Raw genomic sequence first — 22,686 nt, 5'->3', positions numbered from 1 at the left:
CAGGAGCGGCTGCGCAGGCTACGGCTGCCGTCCTTGCTTTACAGAAGACGCAGAGGAGACGTCATCATGCTCTACATGCTCATGACTGGTCTTCTGAACCTGAAGAAAGAAGACTTCTTCCAGGCTGCTCCATCGGCAAGCACAAGAGGTCATACGATGAAGGTGGCCAAACCAAGAGCTCTGACTAGAGTACGAAGAAACCACTGGAGCGTACGTGCGGTCAACGACTGGAACTCGCTGCCGGCTGAAGTGGTTCTCGCACCGACCCTGAATGGGTTCAAGAACCTCCTTGACAGACACTGGTCGAGTCGTATGTACGATATCCCTACCATAAACTGAGTTTGAGCAAAGAGTACCGCATGAGCTCGACGAGATCGGGTCCAATAGGCCTCTGGCCTCCAATAGTCCCGCCAACATTAAGGTAAGGTAAGGTAAGGTATGTCTGTGTCATATATGAAGTGATGGTCCCATTGCGTACAGAGCACGCGACATAAGAAAATCTAAGTGTGTATTATTGGGCGATGTCGGGATAGATTAGTCAGAATACAGATATAGAGATCATGAATTGAGTACTTTGCTTACTTGAATATTAACTGAATAATATTACTTAGATAGTAATCACAGCTTTAACAGTAAACGTAACATGGTGTCAGAAGTTTATTGAACCTATTACTTTAGATGAATAAGTGAGTAGCTCTCAATAAGTTGATAAACATGGCGCAAGGATTTCCACTTCCACCACCACTCACACTGACACTGTCAAAGACCGATTCTCTGGCTGCACCGTGGAAGACATGGAAAAGACAGTGGGATAATTATTCGATCGCAACCGGCTTAAATGAAAGGCCGGAAAATGTTCAAGTGGCGACTCTACTGACATGTTTGGGGCCTGAAGCCTTGAACGTACTGGACGGATTGTGTCCAAATGAAGAAGATCAAAAGAAACTAGCGACTGTACTTGAGAAGTTCGAAGAGTTCTGCGGGGGATCTAAAAACGAGACATTTGAAAGATACAAATTTAACTCAAGAAACCAAGAAAACGAAGAGCCCGTTGAGTTGTATCTAGCCGAATTGAGAAAACTGGCCAAATCCTGCAACTACAGAGATCTAGAAGACAGTCTTATTAGAGACAGAATCGTTTTGGGAGTCCCTGACGTGTCTGTACGTAAGCGTCTCCTACAGGAGCCAGATTTGACTCTAGCCAAGGCTATTTCAGTTGTCAAAGCACACGAGGCGACACAAAAACAGATGAAGGACTTCGCCGGAGACACCAACGCCGAGGTGCACGCACTACAAAGGCGTCCCCCGGTACAACGCGGTCTTGCTGCGGCTAACAGACATGAAACGCCAAGGCCCCGCGAGTGCAAATTCTGTGGGAGAATGCACCCATTCAAAAAGGAGAGCTGCCCTGCGTGGGGAAAAGCCTGTCAAGCATGTGGCCGACGGAACCACTTTGCAACGAAATGCCGGTACGCAGAAGTGCGTCTACTTGAGCCGGATGCAGTCCAGGACGGCTGTGTAGAAGACGGCGCGAGTCAGCACCAAACGGAGAACACTCTGACTCTGGAGATCGGTGCTCTGTCATCGCGAGACGCAGGCAAGCTGTTCGCAAACTTGCTGCTCGGCAGTGACCACTTACAGCGGTTCCAGCTGGATACGGGTGCGTCTGCCAACATAATACCGCAGCACGTCTACAAAAAAGCTTGTGTGGACAGCAGCATGAAGAAGCTTAAGCGGTGTGATATATCGCTCGTCATGTTCAACAAAAGCACAACCAAAGTCGTTGGCAAAGCTGAGATAGACGTTCTGAACCCGAAGAATGGGTCAAGATATGTGGTGGAATTTTTGGTGGTACGCGAAGACTTCACCCCACTGCTTGGGCTGAACACACTGCAGACAATGGAGTTGATCGAAGTAAGGTCGGAGAACATCGACTACGTGAATGATTTAGATGTAAATGAGAGCAAAGAGACTGGCTTCTACAAAAATGAAGCAAGAGGAAACAGGGCTGGTGAGAAGAGCAGAGCTGCAAAAGCAGACCTGAAGGTACACAAGCAAGCGCTACCGGAAAGAAGCACAAACAAAGAAGCAGAGAAAAAAGACTTCTCAACAAATGATTTACATGCGCAGTACCGAGATATCTTCACTGGGGTCGGAAAGCTACCCGGAAAGCTTCATATCCAAACTGATGAGTCAGTGAGACCAGTACAACTAGCTGCAAGATCGGTTCCAGAAGCAATGAAGCAGGACATCAAGGACGAGCTGGACCGTTTGGTGAAAGACGGCATCATTTCGACGGTGTCAGAACCGACTGACTGGGTCTCCGCCATGGTAGCCGTAAGCAAGCCCACAAAAGGAATTCGGATCTGTATCGATCCACAGCCATTAAACACGGCCATCAAACGAAACCACTATCCGCTGCCCACGATAGAAGACTTGACTCCCGCACTAGCAAACGCTAAAGTGTTCACTGTCTGCGACGCCAAAAGTGGGTACTGGCATGTCGAGCTGGACACGGCCAGTAGCTACCTCACGACGTTCGCTACACCGTGGGGTAGGTATCGCTGGCGACGCATGCCGTTTGGCCTGTGTCTAGCGTCCGAAGAATTCCAACGAAGACTCCATCAAGCTCTCGAAGGCTTGGAAGGCGTGATGGCAATAGCAGACGACATACTCGTCTACGGGATCGGTGCCTCTCACTCAGAAGCCGTGGAAGATCATGATAGAAAACTGTTATGTCTACTAGAAAGGTGCAGAAACGTAGGACTAAAACTGAACATGGAGAAAATGAAGCTCAGGCAGACTGAAGTGAAGTATATGGGCCACATCTTCACACCTAATGGCATGAAGGCAGATCCTGACAAGGTAAAGGCAGTCAAGAACATGCCTGCCCCAGAGGACCGCAAAGGTGTGCAAAGAGTGCTTGGCCTGGTGAACTATCTACAGCGGTTCGCCCCCAACCTCGCGGAAGCCTCTGCACCTCTCAGATCGCTTCTCAAGAAAGAAAATGCATTCATCTATGAGGAGGTACACAGGCGGTCATTGGAAAAAATCAAGGAGATCATAACTCAAGATCCCGTGTTGAAGTACTATGATGTCAAGAGAGAGGTTGTGGTACAGGTTGATGCATCCAGCCATGGGCTGGGAGCCTGTCTTATGCAAGACGGCCAGCCGGTAGCATATGCATCAAGAGCGCTCAATGAGACCGAAAAGAACTACGCTCAAATCGAAAAGGAGCTTTTGGCTATTGTGTATGGACTCAACAAGTTTGAACGCTTCACCCAAGGAAAGAAAACTAAGGTGGAGTCAGATCACAAACCTCTCGAGTCGATCATGAAAAAGCCGCTGGTGAGCGCACCAAAACGACTCCAAAGAATGATGCTCCAGCTGCAGAAGTATGATTTTGAAGTTGTCTACAAACGTGGCCAGGAGATGTACATAGCGGATGCTCTCAGCCGAGCACATGAGGCCGAGGCCACAGACGACAAACTCAGGGGTCATGTATGCCTCATAGAAGAAATTTCGTCAGACGAAGTGGAAATAAGAAACATGAATGCCTTGGAACACAGTCCGGTGTCAGACAGAACGACAAAGCTCATTCTACAAGCTACAGAAGATCAAGAGATGCAAGAAATGATCAGAATGATCAAGAACGGTTGGCCCGGCAGCAAGAAGCAGCTATCTGACCAGCTGAGACCGTACTACAACGTCAAAGAAGAGCTTTCCACTAGGGATGGGCTTGTCCTGAGAGGCGAGCAGATCGTGATTCCAAGGTCCATCCGCCACATCTTGAAAGAGCGAGTGCATTCGGCACACATCGGACTGCAGGGATGCCTCAGAAGAGCTCGTGAGGCGATATACTGGCCAGGTATGACGGAGGAACTGAAGGAGCTGGTCACCAGGTGCAGTGTATGTCTGGAGTACGGTAGAAAACAACAACGGGAGACACTGAGCTCACAAGATATACCACAGCGACCATGGCAGTACATAGCTTGCGACATGATGGAGTTCAAGAACCACTCGTATCTGGTGACAGTTGATACATTCTCGGATTTCATTGAATGTGATAGGCTTAGTGACAAGAGAGGAAGTGAAGTGATAAGGATCTTAAAGTCCCAGATGGCAAGACACGGATTGCCCGAAAAAATGATGACGGACAACGGGCCGCCCTTCAATTCAGCTGAGTTCAGACAATTCGCTGAGAAGTTCGACTTCAGACATCAGACGAGCTCGCCAGGATATCCCCAGTCAAATGGCAAGGCGGAAAGTGCTGTGAAGATCCTCAAGAATCTCATGATAAAGGCAGAAGCGGACGGCCGAGATGCCTACTTGGCGCTGCTCGACTGGCGCAACACACCGACCGAAAGCATCGGTAGCTCACCGGCACAAAGATTGTTCGGTCGCCGCACACGCACACTGCTCCCAACTACAAAGTCACTTCTCAAACCCAAGACAGTGCGCGACGTCCCCAGCCGATTAGCTGATCGCCAGCAGAAGCAGGCCGTCTATTACAACAGAGGTGCAAAGGATCTTCCGATGCTCAGCGAAGGGGAGCATGTCTACATGGCCCCTGCACCAGGACGTAACCAGTGGAGGGCGGCTACCGTCAGCAAGTATCTGGGGAACAGATCATATCTCGTGAAGACTGACGATGACGGCGGCGTGTATCGCCGGAATAGACGTCACCTCCGCCGTGACCCGGGTCAGGACAAGCCTCCGTATCAAGAGGCCGGGTCACGACCGACCTTCGAAAGGGCTCGACCGGCACCGGACAGACCAGGAAGGGGTGCAGCGACACGCCAGTCATCTGATGATGAGTATATGTATATACCCGTCCCCAGTGTACCAAGACAAGTGGCTGCGACGCCACAACAGGCTCAACACAGAGAACAGGCGCAAGTGACTCGATCTCCATACCTACTCAGAAGCAGGAGGAGAGTCAACTGAGCATGTTCAGAAAAGGGAGGATGTGTCATATATGAAGTGATGGTCCCATTGCGTACAGAGCACGCGACATAAGAAAATCTAAGTGTGTATTATTGGGCGATGTCGGGATAGATTAGTCAGAATACAGATATAGAGATCATGAATTGAGTACTTTGCTTACTTGAATATTAACTGAATAATATTACTTAGATAGTAATCACAGCTTTAACAGTAAACGTAACAATGTCATCGTCTTCTAAGAATAGAGGATTCCGGTAATAATGGGATGAAGTATTTTGACGTATACGTTGACAAATTGCCGCGTTCATCGTTCCATAATGCTAGCCAGAATCTCCTTCGTTGTCGTGCGGCTTGTTCATAATAGTTAACGATTATAAGAAGCGCATATGAAAGGCAGACATGAGCCAACGCTACATTTGTCAAAAGGTGCACGTTCTAGATAACATAAGAGTAGGTATGTAACATACGCTTACGCGAGACATTCTTGTACCCGCACTGTATAGAGCACAGATATTATCTACGACATATCAGCGAAGTGTATTGGTTTAACTATTTTATCAGAGTTTGTCACAATATAATCATAATCTAAAAGCTGATCGCCATTGACTTTCCCATCTCCCCATCGAAGCCTGGGTGGCATCGGCGGCTTACGTTAACGGCCGTCTCTCACCGGCCATAAATCTGGCGCCTGTGCATAGCCAATGAGCTGAGCTAACGAGACCGCCCTGCTGCTACCCGGGGCACCCACGGTCGGGTACCGGGCCCGTCAGCCTGCTGGTCGTCCGGTTATCTCGCTCCACCAGCTCCGGCCTGCCTCGCACCCTTTCAGCAGTCCCGAGGAGCTCCTCTTGCGTGGCAATTGCGCTGCCGATTCCATTCGATTCTTTTCAATTTCTTCACTAGCGGCCCAATCCGTGTCGAATGCGAGTCTTTGATGAGTCTGTCAGTTGAAAGTCGGACCGACGTAGGCCGGATTAAATTCGGAGGAGCCTTGCGCTTTTTCCTGGCAGTCGCTGGGGCGGCTTGGCGGCCGTACCGCGCTGTGCTTGTCACAGCCGCGCCAGAAGTGTCGTCGGAGTACTGATCCGTACTCGCCAAAGAACACAGGGCGAAGGGATTAGTGACTGTGATGTTGCGCACGGCTCGAATCAAGACACTGTCCTGGAATCGTCAGCGTGCATAAATTCACTGCCTACCCTTAACTATGAGCAGCGGGCACTGTTTTCCCAGAGTGGCTTCACCTGCTGAGCGAAATTAAAGTGTGTGTTGGCGGAAAGTGAAGTTTCTCTATGCTTCTATTACACAGGTAGCATTGGACCACTAATTCCGTATACCGCCCTTTTGCGACAGAGGACCTGTTCGAAATTACAGAAAGTATTGCTTAGGTTGTATAATGCCAGGTGGCGCTTATATGCATTTGTTCGGAAGAGTGAAAAGCAGAAATAGGTGGTACTGTCATGTACCAATTTGTTTTCATATCACATAATTTCGGCCAGTTTCCGGTTCAGTATATCAGTCTGAGACCGTACCAAAGCCGAGCTGAAGCTTCCAGTCGGACGATTGGCAATAGATGTCGCGATGATTTAGTGCTCGCCTCGGAACTGTGCATATGGCTGCGTTCCAACACAGATTCATGACGTAAGTAGCGCGCCATTGCTGCTTTGGCTGAGCGGAAAACTAAATCACGGGCCTTACAGCCGTGCCCGCCCATATTGCTAAGGACTCGCACGACCCCAGGGTGGAGCTGGCCAATGTCAACATGTAACATCGGTACTTCATAACTCACCGCCGCCAGTGATGAAGTGCCATGTGCACCTCACCGGTCCGGCGATCAGCCGAGCACTAGTTATCGGACTGAGCTGCACAGTGCGTCGGTCTCAACATTTAATCTGGACGGGGTAACTTGTAATGGAATTTGTTCACCGATAATGGGATATTCCTGCATATCGCTGATTGTAAGGCGAGCGCGGTTATGGTTCACCTATGAACTTGAAAGATTCCGTTAAATGTTTCCTCAGAAATAGTTTGCAACATTATGGTACAATGTTCGTTGTCCGGTTCCAATGGGATTTCCTCAGCACTGGTATGAATTGAAAACCTTGTGAAATGTAGAACGTTGGCATTTATTGATCTTAGTAGATATTTCAGGTCATAAACGAGAAATGAAAAATATCGTAGCTGTTTCACTGCGTACTGAGTTGACATTTATTTGCTCACCAAGGATATATAATGAAAATAAGCATTACAAAATCAGATTAATTTTCCTCTGAAGCATGATGCAAGCTATCCCCCCTTACGATAACGTGAAAAACGTTCCTTGCGTGCATGTGTAGTAAATCATTCTCAACTGCATCTGTGACACTGGGACTTGAGTTTGTCATTGGTCGGTACCCGTGGCTGATTTACTGAAGGTCGGGACGATATAGGGTCGCATTATACACCAACTGCTGACGCGCCTATTTCGGCAGCGGTGCTGCAGCCTGTCCCACTGTGATTGGTGGGCGAGTATCGCTCAAAACGCTGTGTCCACGCAGTAGGGACGCGGCTAGTAACGCCAGCCGTATGTGTGTCGGTGCCCAGTTTCATAAATACAGAAGAAAGGATTATCATTGCAAGTACATATAAAAATGTAAAAGTGCCTAACGTCCCCTCCTGCTACCACCTGACCGCCCATCACTGCAACTCAGACCGCAGAAACCGCATCTATTTCTAAGACACATCCTGTCTTGCAACTTTCAGCTGCATTGTTTTCTTTTTCGGTCAAATATCACCGACGCTCCTGTCCGTCCGGTTTGCCAACTGCGGCTGCCATTTCTCTCACGGGATATGACGTCACGCCGCCCGTCTCGGTAAAGGTCCCGCCCTTTGCTGGATCTGCTCAGTCGGCGACACCGCGACCGGGTTTGATTCGTGACCTTTGCCCCCGCGCGACAGTGGCGGTGACCTTTTCAGTCGGTCTGAGTCGCGCCGGCGACGAGTTGTACTTGTGATTTCCAGAGGTCGGCTTACCTGGAGATGGTGGTGGTGGTGCGAGGTGCAGCCTTTCGGATTATTGGACCTGTGGGCAGGCAATGACTGTTTCGAGTTTGTTCAAACTGTTCTGGATCACTGGCCTTGTTGAAGGAAAGCACTTAGAGTTTAGTTCGACAAGGTGTAACATCACCCAGCTGGGAAACTACAAAGACAAATCTTTTATTTATTTATTTATTTCACAGTTCGCTACCCATCCACGGACACGGTGGCTATTCCGGGTAGTACGTCAGCAGTACACAAGGTTACACAGGGAGTAGCACACATACCACATTCGGTGACAAACCATGCTCCGTTCACTACACGATGCATGTGACCTGAGCGCTCAGCAGGTACCGGCGCAGCTCCGACTTGAAGCGGGGCAGGTCTAGCTCACGCATATCATAGGGCAGTTCATTGAATTCCTTCACGACAGAATACATGAAACGCCGCCGTCCCGACTCAGTGCGAATGGCCGGGGTGTGAAGCTGCTGTACTTGCCTCGTCTTTCCTGTGTCACCTTATCCTTTCTTTGTGTTTGGCCTATGGTTGGCCTATGGCCTTTTCTTTGAAAGTAGAAATGTAATATGTATGTCTATTTTTGTCGCTCTTTTCGTTTCACCGACGCTATTTTGAATTTTCAAGCAAATCGACATGGAGCATGAGTACCTACCTAATAATATATATCCTAGCCGCTTTTATTGTTACAGTCCTCGTTTTCGTAATGTCCTACTTTTGTCTCGTCACGCATGTCTCTGCATTGCTCCACAATGGTTTGTTTATTCTTTTGAAACAAGGTTTCTGTAAGAAAAAAATTGTCACGACTCTTGACTGTGGCGCTGCGTTCTCCCCTCAATTATTCACGACTGTCGACGCTGCGGTTTATGTAAAGAAGACATTGAAGAAGGGAGGTGAGCCACCCGTAAGTGGAAAATATAGGCCAGGCTAGATAGTTTTCGCAGGCATCTTGTCAGGAAAGGGGAATAAATACACTTTTTTTTTTTGTTTATGGAGAAAGACATCTGAAATCGATTCACTGGAGCCGGCAAGCGTTACGCTACCTAGTATTTCAGGGAGTTTCAGCATCGCTAGGATAAGCAGTTCAGTCGTTGAGGATCGAGGAGTTACGAACCGTGGTATCCGAATGTTCTGCTGCCACAGACGGGTGCAGTTATTTTTTTACATCTTAGTTTTTGTTTACGCGTTTTTAGACGTTTTTCGGCGCACTGTTGTTGAAGTTACACAGGCCTATTTTACAGCTATTTTTGATTCACAAAACTGCTGCAATTTTTAGAACTTTTTTTTGCATATAGACATTTTGATGACATTGGAATGCATTAAAAGATGTTTATTCTTAAATCTTGAATGCCAATATGAGAAAAATGTGAATCGAGCCACGCTCGTAGCGAAATATTACGAATCAATGATAATAACAGTAACCGGCAGAAAATAGTTACCGCGATTGTATAAGATAATACTATATATTCCGCGTGAAATTGACAGGAGATACTACGATAATAATAGCCTAAACAAATATTAAAATAACTGAAAGCTCATAATACCCGCCTAGCACTGCTAACGCTGACCATTTTCTTCGAACATTAAATGCTTACCATTCCATCACATCGGAAGATAATGAACTTGAACCTCGAAAAGCGAGTTGTCCAGTTTCAGCCTCAGTTTGTGCGGTACTGGGATACATTCATTATCAGTGAATCAAATAAAAATTGTCCGGGGCATCATGCTGTGATTATATGAACCAGTTAAATGTATAAAATCTAGTTATTGGCCAAACGTAACGGCCACGGACCGTAGGTTGACGACCCCGAAATTTAGCGAAATGAAGTATAGGTTCAAGCACTTTAAATAATGCTGGTGCGTGGAGTTGAATGGTGATGTAAATGTGGCCACAGTCTACAAACACGATAACAAATATCGATTGCGCTTCCGCTTCGCTCAACGAGAGCCATGCTCGTTCTTGCTCATGAAACAGTGCATCCCCATAAAATGAAAAGTCTGAACGAATGCATTCAGGTTCCTAACTCTGAATCATCTTATATTGAGATCCGTTTCTTAACAGGAACACAAACGCGACCCATCAATTTGTCAGTACTAAGGCAACAGCGTCTGACAAGTGACGACGCATCCAATGGCCAACTTCTGACACTATCTACCAATACGGTTACGGCAATAAAATTGCATAGCAAAATGCAAATAATATTGCACCATTTCCAAGCGCAGCTTGAAACCAAGTGCGACCAGCTAGTGTCATTTTCACAACCAAGTGCGACCAGTTAGTGTCTCGAGACACATTCCAACTGCATAGGTACCGCAGTAACCCATTAGGGGCGAAAGGAAACACATGACTTGTGTACGACCAGCGTTCTGTCAGCGCGTACGACGCATAAAGCAAACTGCTCAAACAACTGCGATCCCGAACAACACAACACAGAGCTCCGAAACGAATGGTTTACAAAAGTCTACGACTGACGACATCGAAACAGTACGTTGATCGGGACTAGTCACATGACACGGTCAACCCAGCTGGGTTATGGGTACTAATTGCGCTTCAAATTGACCTCTGACAGCCATTTACTTACGCTAGTTTGATGCATAAAACTGTACATTGAAACTCAAGCGGCAGCACATATGTCTCCATCAAGGTGGTTATATACAACAGAGCACCTCGCTAAAACGAGCGCGAGCCGCACTGTCACACTGACAGTTAACACTGAGCCGCGAGTCGTGACAGTCGCACTGCGTCATATGCACGCAGATGTCGCACTCACGGCACCGTTGCTGGCACTGCACTGCGGGTGGACACGCGCGGTGCAGTAGCTCCACGGTGTGCGGCTCACCGGAGGGATTATCAGTCTCCGACCGGACAGTCCAGGCGGGAAATGCGGTGTCTTCAATCATGACCGCCGTCCCCGTCTCCGCGGAGTGCCGCACGGCGGCGACGCGGCGGCGTCGGATCTTGAGCTGGTGGACACTGGACTCCTGCCAGAGCTACCAGCTTCAGCCCTTCAGCATGCTGTCATCAGCAAACTCCAGCAGAGCTCCAATGCAACTGGGAAAATAAAATTTATGCTGTTAAGCTAAATCATGCAAAACATTTCCTTGCACAGGATTCTCTTGCGCAGTTCAGCAAAATCTTCTGTGATAACTGATATCCATGGCCGTGACAAGAGGACTTGATGCCATTGTAAAAAAATATAGGTTCATTGGTTCTCATTTACCCACATCGAGCCTCTATAGGTACCATTCATTTGTGTATCATGAAGTATGTTAACTACACAATATTTATGCAATAGACTGACATAAAATATGTAGGAATGGCAAGAGAGATGGGTAAATAAGCTAATTAGGTTGCAGGATTTATTGGCACCAAACAGGTTAGAGAGAAGAAGTTCAAACAACCTTACAAACTACACCAGAGAAAGTCTTTGAATTAGGCACAAAATTATGCCACAGAAATAAAAACAATGCAGTTTTGTAGAGCATTTCCCAAAAGATAATTGTGATTCAGCCTTGCTCCCATCTGAGATTGAATAAATACAAATTATGAGGTGAAAGTTACTAAAAAGCATTTTTTTTTTTTTTAGAAAACAGCTTCAATCCATGTTTGCCTGATTTCAAACTCAAGGCAACATCTCATAGCTTTGACAGCATGAAATTTCATTATTGAGGTTACAATTTCCATAATCTTGTCAAAAACAGTGCACTTAATATGGATAACTAACACCAAATCAGCCAACCTTGTATCTTTATCTGGTGAAACTCAAGAAACCAATAAAGCAAACAATTTCTGAGCAAAACATTTAGGTATTTGACAAGCTCGACTACTGCCATGCAGCCTAATGCTCGTTGTTACATAGTAAATACCTACTTTTCAAATATAAATTTGGTAGTTCAATATATAATGAAATACCCAGCTCAATAGAGGCAATTATGATAATAACAGCAGGTAAGCAAAGTAAAAACAAAATCAAATATTTCTTCTACAGAAAAAAGCACTTGTACCCACTCAACTTAATTTTACTAAATCACTTATTTGAATTATCAGTCATCACCAGACTTGCAAAAAACTTTCTAGATATTATGCCACAAAAAATAAACAAAGTATCTGAAATTGCACAACATTAGCACCAGCCACTGGAGCGGTATGATGGGGTCTCGTAACTTGAATGTTCCGTCTGTAAGAGCATGCCTGACTTGACTTAATGGCTTTGAGACATCACCTTTGCAGCAGCTCCTCCTATTCTTTTTTAACATAAACTTAAACTATCATTACCATGCTGATGATGAGGTGGCTGGTTTCGGGCGCATGAAAAGTAGCAGCCCTTCTTTCATTCGATTTCCTTGTTTTCACATGCTGCACAAAATGTTTTTTCTTCCACGTTCCTTCTGTCATTATAGAAAATAATAGGTATCATAATTGCTTCACTTCTTCTTTATATTCCAAGTATTGCTGCTGCAATTCATCACATCTCCCGTTAGTAAACCATTGCCCTATGGCCGCTAAAGTAAATAGGTGGAATGCGCCAGAAATTGTCAAAATCGCGCCAAAATAGCAAACTAAGATGAGAAAAAATAACCGCACCCCCACAGACCTGCGCTGCGTTGCCGTGCCAGACAAGCAGCTGAGCAGTGCTTTGCGGCACAGCATAATTTCAGGCGTTTACTAGTGCCATCTGTTGGTGGGAGCGTGAAATCGCTGGTGCCTGGGCCAAGCGCGTTGGCAAACACTGTCAGAATTGTTTGCGAATTTAATAAGCTCTTTTTAAGAAGAAGTACAACAAATTGCGGTTTGTAGGAAGTGCCTTAGTGATTCAGCTAATGCAACTTTAAGTATGTCAATGTTTGTCAATGTCAATGTTTGGCTATATCTATCTTGTCGACTGTCCTGGACATCATTGTCATATTTTCGGGTATTGTCATTCTACCCAGGGCAGTAACCATTTCTGTAAATATGCCGAAATCTACCGTTTTCGTATTTATATCAATTGTGATCACTCTCAATGTGTCATAAATATAATCCCTTTTTATGAATTTTCGGTATGCATGTTATATATTCTCATAGCTCATTCTTGCATCGTGAAAGTGTTTGAGCTTTTATGACGTCCGTACAGTAACGCCTAAACGAATTCCCTCCAAGTCATTACAAAGCTGCAGATTGCAGAAATAGTCCATCGCTGATTATCCTGCAGCCTGTGAATGTGTCCGTTTGATATGTCTCTCCTCTCCCCTCCGTTCCCCTCCCCTCGCGTCTCCGTCACCGCGCAGGCGCCGTCAATCCCCACGCGTGCCAACTGTACTGTGTAAGTGCGCGCCAGCCACCGCTGCCGTGTAAACTGGTGACGCGGGCGCCAGAGCGCCACTGGATGACGCACACGGTACTGATTTCAGGCGGTGGTAAGCCCCCGACGGCAGAGGCAGGGACGCGGCCCGGCCGGCCCGGAGGAGGCGGCGCCCCCAAACGGCCCCGGCACCAGCCGCCGGCCGCGGGCGACAGTCTGCTTGTCATCGACCGACGCGGTGTGCAAGGTGTGCTCGATGATCTGGAATAAACGCGCTGACGCCCCGCGCTCTGTCTCTCTCTCTCTCGTTGTGTCGGCTCTCGCTCGGTGCGCTGCGGTGGGGAGGAAGGGAGGGAGGGGAGCGGTAGAGCTGGCTGGATGGCCCCCTAGCGGCGCTCGCCGCCGAGAGAAGCTGCCGCTGACGACGGCCGATTGCCGCAGATCAAACGTCGATTGTCGCCGATGAGCTGGCCTGGTTACCGTCGGCGGCGGCGGGCGGGCCGGCACGACCGCCGAGCTCTCTCTGAGATGAGAGGACGGCTGCGCAGGAGGCGCCGAGCGCTCCGTCTGGAGGTGTAATTACTCGACCCGCCGCCTCCGCCGGGATCTGCGGGATTTAGCGCGCGCAAGAGGTGCCACTAGGCGGCTGTGCGCCGGTTGGAGGCCGACCAAGTGGGCCGGGGTGGCTGCGCAGAGCGTCTCAAACCGATCGTTAATCACAGGGCCAGCTGACAATCGCGCGCCGGCGCCGGTAAAAACTGACGGCGCACTGAGGCCCAACATTAATAGATGCGCCTGTGTGGCTGCCGGTGGCGTCCGAGAGGGATCGCTGGCGGCGCGGCGCCGAGTGGCTGTCCTCACCGCGACCCGTCACCGCCAGCCGCCGCCCCCGAGCAGGTTATGTTGCACGCGCCGAGCCAAGATAAGGTCGGAGCGTCTGATGAGCGGGCGTCGAGGTAGCGGGGCGGTGATCAGTGGTGATTTATCTACTCCTGGCCGGGATAATTCCGGAGGAATGCTGGGAGATTTAGACGCGGAGTAATGTAGCTGGATTAAAATAGTTGCGTTTTATTCGTGAAGCATGTGCTCGGTATTTTTATATTAGCTTGTGACGACCGACTGTAACGATTCTAATATAATCGTGAGTGACGATTATATTAAAATGTGCATGACAATTGTGGAAGGTAGAATCGTAAGCAAAAGTGTATCCGACTATCCAGGCATTATCAACTTCATGAGAGTGGTTTCAATTTCATTTTGTATGTAGGTGCGAAGATCAAAGAGCACGAAGGACTCAGACCGGAATTGAAGCCAGTTCTGAAGAAATGGCAGTGTATCCTCGCATGTTTTTCTTTGACTTGTTTACCTTCCGTCCTGTTTTTCTCCATAATTGAGTCGATGCTGTTATTATCGAGATCAAGCCAGAGTGGCGTTTGTTCGAAGCCTAATCCGAGCCGCATCTGGTGAGCGGCCAAATATGGGAACGGACTCGCCCACACTGGCTGCTGAATTTTTACCGTGACGGGCCTAGAGGTGCCTTTTTACGTCCATTTCTGGCGCAGCTTTCCAGCCACTGACGCACTGACGTCCGCTCCAGTGGAGGATCACGGAGTCTGATGAAAAAAGCCGTCCTGAGAAAAAACCTTACCACTGAACGACGGTTGACGGAAATCCGGACAGAAAGTCGAAACCTGACGAAAGTCTGCATGGTGCTGCTTGCTCGGGATGAGACCCATGCCATTCTAGACGCTCAGTGTGTGCGTTTTTAAGTGTTTCAGGCTAGTTGCAGCTCAGCTTAAGGATGACCCAGTGGTGCAAACAAATGAGACAGGAGTGAGGAGTCAACAACTCGCAGGAGCGAACTATTACAGTTGCATGATCCGAGGAGAGGAGGATGTGAGAGTTATGAGATGTCGTTGGTCGCAGTGTCCTTCCAGTGCTCAATGGGCTCTTTGTCGCTGTGTCGCCAGCGTCAGACACTTGCGAGGCCGTTCTCGTCGTCTGTCCCACCCACTGTCAGAAGCGCTGCCTAGTGGCTGCGTCTGCCCCACTGCCTCCACACCCGTCCAACGCCTGCTGGCAAAACACACGCTGTCGGCTCCTACGTTTATTCCTGGAAGCGCGTTCTTACACAATACTGTCTACTAAGCCCAGATCTGCCCGCGTTAGTTCCAGTCGCCGTCGGCTGTGACCCGTTCAGACCCCCAGCCGGCCGCTGCGAGCTGCCCGCAGCCAGCTGTGGCTTTCCCATTCCGTGCTCCGCCGCCGCCGCAGCCTCCGCAGCCCCGAGCGCGCAGCACGCGACAGCGCAATCCCCTTCAACGGCCGATCGATACTGGACAGGGCCGTGCTTCAATGAGGGACTCCATTACGAGCTGTCGCTGGTGGCCGGAGATAAAAACGAGCGCAAAAACTGCACGGCAAGTTGCAGAACGCTAAACGGTGTACCGCACCGCGCCTTCTGACCTGATTTCGCACAAAGCTCGGTCTCGGTTTCGACAGTTAGCTGCTTTTTGAGCTCGCGTTGCAGTGCTGACGTAAACGGCCGAGGAGGCCCAGACGCCGCAGGGACGGTTTGTGATCGGCGCGCCACGACAGTAGGCTATTTCCGGCGCGTCTGCGGCGATTGCGGCGCGGCACGTCGGCGTATGTGGCGCGCAACTGGGCCAAGTTCACTGGGTGGCGCGCCCGCGCGGCGGCGGCGGTGGCGGCGGTCGCTGGCCCGCACCTCGGCCGCCGTTCTGACGTCACACCGTACAGAAATAACTGAATTATTGTCAAATGATCACGGCGCCAGCGCTGGCTTGCGGTGGAATGGACGCCGACGAACACCGCCTGCAAACCGCCGATGCCTTAACAATTACCGATGGCTGCGCGGGGCAGGCTATTTTGGGCGGCGATGACGGCGAAAGGGACGGTGATGGCTCTAATTGAGGTGGCGGCGGCGGCGGAGGCGACAGCGGCAAGGTCGGAGCGGCTGCTGGCGACCTGACTTCGGGTCACAGCCGGGCGGCGACCGATGCTACGACACTTATCGTACACAGCATGTACAGCGGCCGTGCGGCGCGCCTAACACTCTAGTATAAAACGTGTACGCGCCGCGGCGGCGCGGTCGGCCGCCGTCGGTCGGCGCGCGCCAGTATTGCTGGTCAACCTGCAGTCTGCACAGACACGGCACTACTCGACAACATCCATCTGGGTCGGCCCGCGGCCCTACACTCTGTACACGGCGCGCCGTATGGAGCGGAGAAGATTTGAAACATCAGCTGACCGAACTGAGACGATAGAGGGGTCGCGTCAACGTCCCCTGGGGGAGGGGGCAGAGCAGGGCCTCAGGCGTGCAGCGCGAACAACACAAAACGAAACAGTCTACAACAAAAATAGGAGCCGAAGAACCGGCGCGCAGCAAAACCATGACAGTACATCACTACAGAAAAACAGCGGCACTAAATGTAAAATAGGAAGCGTTGTACTACAGTATTGTTCGATAGTTGAGTATTATTCACTATGCTCTATATCAGGTACTATCAGACAGAAAACAAGACACTACGCTCATTATCGACGGGAAGCGCCTAGTCTCTCATATGGAGTGGTTACTAGTGCAAATCAAAACAGTGGTTTTGCATGTACGTTTGGCACAATCGTTACAGGAATTACAATAATTGCCAAGCAGCCGAACACCCTACAAAATGCGACGTCAGCGCACTGGTCAACACATGAGAAGCGCTAACAACTACAGCACTACTGCATACAGAGAATACGCACAAGGAAAACTCAACAAATTTACCAACGTACGCGACAATAACGCGCAACCCTGTAGACTGAAGAGAATATATAACCGGGCGATTTTACCTGAACCGTTAGACTAGAACGCGGAAACAAGTACCTGCAATGTCCCCTGAGAATACAAACAAAACTAAACGGCGCAGGCGCCGTTTAGTGGCGCGGCGCGCGGACGATTTCAGCGACATTTTCGAATCAGCTCCGGAGCTACAGTACGACAGGGTGGCTATTGTGTTATCGACGACTCGGCGGTCCGGGACGGGCGTGCGGCGCGGGCCCCTGCCCTCCCTCCCGGGGCCGCGCCAGGGGTCACGGTTTAGAGCCGGCCCCCGGCCGCGGCCCCAATCACCGACAATCACAGAGCGGCCAAAACAAGAGTGCTCAGGTACTAGCACATGCCGGGATTGGAACCCTCCACCTACGGGTCGCAACGTTAGGGTGCTCCTGTCCCCTGCCCCGAGGCGAACCATCAAATGCCCTAGATTCTAAGGAGCCCAATGATGCCGTTCTAAGGGCGACAATTCCCTTAGCAGCTTCCAGTCCCCTATGTGACAGAAAAGCTGGCAGGGTCCTCTCCTATGGGGCTCGCTACGATGTCGATTTCACAACCCTTTACAGAATCTCCGACCCTAATCAGATCCCTGGAGATCCGTGCATCCCGTACATCGACTAGTAGACAGGCACGGAACATCTAACACTGTCCGCCGCTCCCGGCATAACTGAACCTCTCCAGGACCCCACTGGGTGACCTGCCGCGCTCCGCCGGCTGACCCAGGGTCAGCACGGACGGCCACGGCGGCAGCCCCGCACCCCCCGTCCGCCCGCGCCGCACGCGAACCCGGCCTCCGGTTCAGTCTCATCTAAGGCACAAATTCCCTAGCGAGTGTCGACCGGACTCCAAAGCAGACTACACGCGCCTACGTCTGACACAACGGGCCACAAACAGTTGTATACTAAAATAGCGATCTACCCACACGCACAGAGTATCACTTCATCTAGACACAGCTGGCTATTGCTTTACATTACACATGGTTCGGCGCGGTCACTACGGTTCGGGCCGGCTCGTCCGACACCCTCTGTCTCTACTGCTGGCGCCCGGGACGGCCGGCGGACGGTGCGCCGGGCACCGCGGACCCGCCGGCCGCCCCGCCGCTCGCTCTCTCGTTCGCTCTCAGCCGAACCAGTAAACCCTGTATGAATGACTTGCCGGCGGGCGCGGCACGCCGCGGCGCCGACCGAGGCCGGCGCCGGCCGCTCTTCTCGCACTCTGGGTGGTCGGTAAGGCGCTAGGAATCCAACAGTCTGTACACAATGTCACATTGTGTCACAAAATAGGCTCAATTTATAAATATTGCTTACGGTCGTCGGTGCATAGGGGCGCCGCTGGCGCTGGCACGGGCTGGACTATGTCCGAATCGTCTCCGTTTAACGGCGTCCGCGCACGCACGTCTACAAAAGAGCGGTAAAAATCGGACGGCTAAGCTAGTGTGTACGCCTCTGGGAGTGTGCGCCGCCCGCGGGCGGGGGCGGGGGCGGCTCAGTCGGAGCCGTCGCGGTCCGAGGTGCCGCCCGAACAGCTGGCGTTCTCCTTGTCGCCGTTGTCGGGCTCGTCGGAGCGGTCGGAGCCCTCTTTGTCGCCGTCATCGGCCTCCTCCGCCTCCTCGGGCTCCTCTTCGTCGTCGGAGCCGGCGGGCGGCGCTCCGGCCGACGGCGGCCGCCGGGCGCCGGCCACGCCCACCGACAGGTCCAGGCCCTGCTCGGCCATCATCTGGAGGTACGTGTCGAGAACCGCTGAGCCGGTGGAGCCGGGCGCCGGCGGACCTCCGCCGCCGCCGCCGCCGCCCGCTGTGGGCGCCGGGGTTCCGCCGTTGGCGCCCGTCCCTCCGCCGGCGGCCGAGGTAACCGCCTGCGCGGCCAGCTGGTGCATCAGGTTCACCCGGTACGGGTCGGCGTCGCTGGAGGCGCCGTTCTCCTGGCCTCCGGCTCCGACGGGCGACGGCACCGGTGAGCTGCTCATGGACTTCTCCCAGCGACTGACCGACTGGCGCACCACCTCGCCGCGGCCTCCGGAGCGGGCGATGAAGCGCGCCGCCAGCTCGGGGTCCCAGGGCGCCGGCATGGGCAACAGCGGCAGGTCGCGCGTGCTGATGCCGCGGTGCTGGCGCGACATGTGCGAGTGCAGCGAGTTGCGCGACTTGGCCACCGTGCCGCACAGCACGCACCGGAACCCGGCGCACTGCGAGTGCTTGTCCTCCATGTGCGTGCGCAGCGTGTGCGCGTTCTTGTAGATCTTGCCGCAGATGTTGCACGGCCGAGGGTCGGTGGCGCGCAGACGGAACATGTCCATGCCGCGTCGGAAACCTGCACCGCAGGGCCAGCCACAGAGTCAGTAGCGATTGGGGGCCGGGAGGCAGGGCCGCTGGTAATGCATGACAAGACCTCACGACCCATTGTTTATTGTTAGATCTATATGCTGAGACCGTCAGACTATAACAAAAGGTAAGCCTCGCGCCCGTTTCAGTCCCGGTATTTGGTAAGCATGAGCCGTCGCCTGACTGGCGCTAAAAGAGTTACTTGATCTAAATCATGAGACAGTTTCTGGCAGTAACATTCACCGGGGATTGGGCGCGCGGTCGGTCTAAATTTACCCGTCTCCGAGCGTCGGATCAAATGGCACTGGTTCAGATAGTGTTCACCTTCAGTCTTCTATTCTGTGAACCCACCCCGCCTAATGATTAAACCGCCTATTTTAAGGCCGGTTACCGATCTTCTTTGCATGACGTCAATGGCCGTAATAACGCGCCCAAGTATCGACCATTGCCGACGGCGGCGAGCCAGCGGATCTAGCGACATGAGCCAGCAAATCTAGAGGCATGAGCCAGCAAATCTGGCGACATATCGGCCATTACCGAGCAATGCTGAGCCAGTCGATCAATCGCCGGCCATATTCGCCGGCCCGGAGTGGAGGATATTAAGCCTTCCATCGAGGGCGGAACAGTGCGAGTGATCCGGTTCCCTCCCCCCCCCCCCCCCCCCACCGACACGGGCGGGTATCTGCCGTCTCAGCAGCTTCCCCAGGGGCGGCTCGAGGGATGCGCAGTGGGCGGATCGTAAGACCGATTCATTGACTCACCCTGCTGCTGGTGCTGCTGGTGCTGCTGGTGCTGCTGTTGCTGGTGCTGCTGGTGCTGGTCGGGGCTGGGGCCCGTCTGCATATGGTTCACCGGGCTGGTCTGGTGCAGCCCTCCACCGAAACCGGGCAGACCCAGCAGTGAGCCCATGCCGCCGAGTTTCTCCATGTTGGAGCTGAGCTTCTCCAGCGCCGGATACTTGTCCATGCCCGAGAGACGCTCCAGGCCTGCAGACAGAGGGAGGGGTCAGGTCAGGTCACAGCAGGTCACTGAGGAAAGTGAAAAAGTACTCTGTCACGCCAAACTAGTGTCATAAGTCACAGTTTGATACACTCGAATCAGACCCTAAGACTGAAGTGAGTATTCATCACATCACAAATTGAACGGTGAATTACTGTCAGCGTCCTGCACCGGTCAACTTATTTTGAGCGGCCGAGAACCTCCCGGCCCCGGCTCAACCAGCTCCCTCCCTCGCGTCGAGCCGGTGTTATGAGCCGCTGCACACTGGTCGGAAACGCTCCAGCGAGAGGCCAGCGGCCTTTCCGCAAAAGTTTTTTGCTTGTTATTCCACAACTAGTGAAGCAAACTTCATAAAACTTTGCATACCTTCTCTGTCATATGTAAGCTATCATTTGGATGTCAAGCACTAAATATATGACGTAAATCTGTTAAGTTATGACGTCATAATTGAGAATAATACAGGATCTAGCACCACTTTAAGTCAAGAAGGGAAATTGGGAGCTGCTATTCGGGCACCGGGAATGGTTTCATGCACTCCTTGCAAGGTCCAGTGCTTGACTTTAGCATTGTTGACTTTGCGTGACGTCATTTATGACGTCACTAAGGCCATGTAAGTTTTTCGTCAATAACTCCTGATCAGATGGAGCTAGAGAGTCGGGAAAGCCACCATTGGACTCAGGAAGACCTGCCGAATCGAATGATATGCGATATGACCTCCTTCAACCATTTTCGTGACCTGAGGGGCTCCGACCTGACCTTGACCCGAGGTTAACACCTTAACCCTCGCCGGCACAGAGGGGGGGGGGGGTATGATCGCGACGAAACTTTTAGTACCCTCGCATTGATCGATTTTACACCTACCCTGAAAATTGCATGACCCTGACCCCAATGACCTTTGACCTGTGACCTATTTTCCGTGACCATGTTTGGCCGAAATCGCGATTCGGCGTATGTCGGCTCGCATTAGCCGCGCGTTTGCAAGCTTTTCGTGGTTTCAAACGTTCAAACATGTGATTTGATGTTGCTCCTATACATCATGATGGGTGTCAAGGTCACCTGAAGGTCAGGTCAGGTCATTGACCTTTGGTGACCTCGCGGGTGACCTCGGTTCACTTTTTCGAGTTTTACATGTTTCTAGGCTAGTTTTTGGAGCTGAATTCTAATTAAGCAACCAATTGAACATTTACGAAGTAGTTTTGGTGCCTTCGTAACATGTTACGTATTACACGTATTACGAATACCCGTCACAACCCCTACCGGTTGACCTGACCTGACCTGACCCGACCTGGTCTAAATGCTTAAAGACATCATCTCTGATCAAAACTAATACGATATTCGTGATCAGCACCCCGGAAAACCACATAGCAGCCACAATTTACGACTTTCTAACAGGTCCCGATTTTCCCGGTTTTCGGGTCATTGACCTGACCTGGAAGGTCACCCGATGACCTAGGACCTTAAAATTGGGTATCATCGGCTTCCTCTCGTGACGGGCAACACGCTCGTTTTTTCCGCGAGGCTCTAGCTCGATCAGGGGCCAAACGCGAGGGGGGTCGTACCAACCCCCCCCCCCCTTGTGCCGTCGAAGGACGCAAAATTGCCTGTGCCGGTGAGGGTTAAGTTGACTTCAACCGAACACCAAGTATAGCATTCAACGCGCCTGAGCTAGACAAACACGATTATGCCAAAATCGCGGCAGTGCGACCATTTTTGGCAAAGTAATTAACCTAAAACCGAGCCCGTGCCTTATGGCACTTACCTGACCTAAGAGGTCACTGGCTGACCTAAGACCTTAAAATCGGGTAGTACCTAATTTTTGCGTCTTATAACGGCACACAAGCTTGTTTTTTCCGCGAGGCTCTAGCTCAATTAGAGGCGAAACGGCGAGGGAGATGTACCAACCCTCCCCGGTCAATGTAGAAAACCAATCGGTCCGGCCAGGGTTAAATACCGGAATTGTGATCTAATGTAAAAAGACGGCCCAAGGTAACCCGACGTCAGTGACAGGTGTCCTATATTTGCAGCGTCTTATATTCACGAAGGTTTCAATTTCCACTTTCTTCAGCCGAGTGATGGTTGTCAATAGCAAGGCTCTCTAAATACAAGCCGTAATCGCCACGCAATATGTGGAAGGCTTTTGATGTCAATACATACATAAATGCATACATAAAACGCGCTTTTCACAAAATTCATAAACTCAAGCGCATCTGTTTTTAATGACCAGTCAGCTGCGCATGGATGCGTGCAGGCCACACAGGTCAGCGTAAGCCGGGCGC

General features: G+C 51.0%; 2 protein-coding genes across 4 annotated transcripts in view; one reads left to right on the top strand and one right to left on the bottom strand.

Moving 5' to 3' along the window:
• Nucleotides 1-13,543, top strand: part of LOC122381000 (nucleolar protein 9-like) — a 37,401-nt gene extending 23,858 nt beyond the window's left edge. The window contains exon 9 of the mRNA XM_043364654.1: nucleotides 13,366-13,543. Coding sequence (XP_043220589.1) covers nucleotides 13,366-13,526 — 161 coding nt within the window. The 3' untranslated portion in view covers nucleotides 13,527-13,543. The remainder of the gene's footprint in view (nucleotides 1-13,365) is intronic.
• A 1,805-nt stretch (nucleotides 13,544-15,348) lies between these two features.
• The window catches only part of LOC122380999 (zinc finger and BTB domain-containing protein 7B-like), a 65,066-nt gene continuing 57,728 nt past the window's right edge, over nucleotides 15,349-22,686 (bottom strand). For all 3 annotated transcript variants that reach the window (XM_043364651.1, XM_043364652.1, XM_043364650.1), the window contains exons 5-6: nucleotides 20,173-20,397; nucleotides 15,349-19,400 (exon numbers count right to left, since the gene is read on the bottom strand). In XM_043364651.1, coding sequence (XP_043220586.1) covers nucleotides 18,577-19,400; nucleotides 20,173-20,397 — 1,049 coding nt within the window. In that variant the 3' untranslated portion in view covers nucleotides 15,349-18,576. The remainder of the gene's footprint in view (nucleotides 19,401-20,172; nucleotides 20,398-22,686) is intronic.

Source organism: Amphibalanus amphitrite, unplaced genomic scaffold (genome assembly GCF_019059575.1).
Source record: "Amphibalanus amphitrite isolate SeventyFive unplaced genomic scaffold, NRLGWU_Aamphi_draft 000111F_arrow, whole genome shotgun sequence".
NCBI classification, from domain to species: domain Eukaryota; kingdom Metazoa; phylum Arthropoda; class Thecostraca; order Balanomorpha; family Balanidae; genus Amphibalanus; species Amphibalanus amphitrite.
This window is presented reverse-complemented; position numbering and strand designations above follow the sequence as displayed.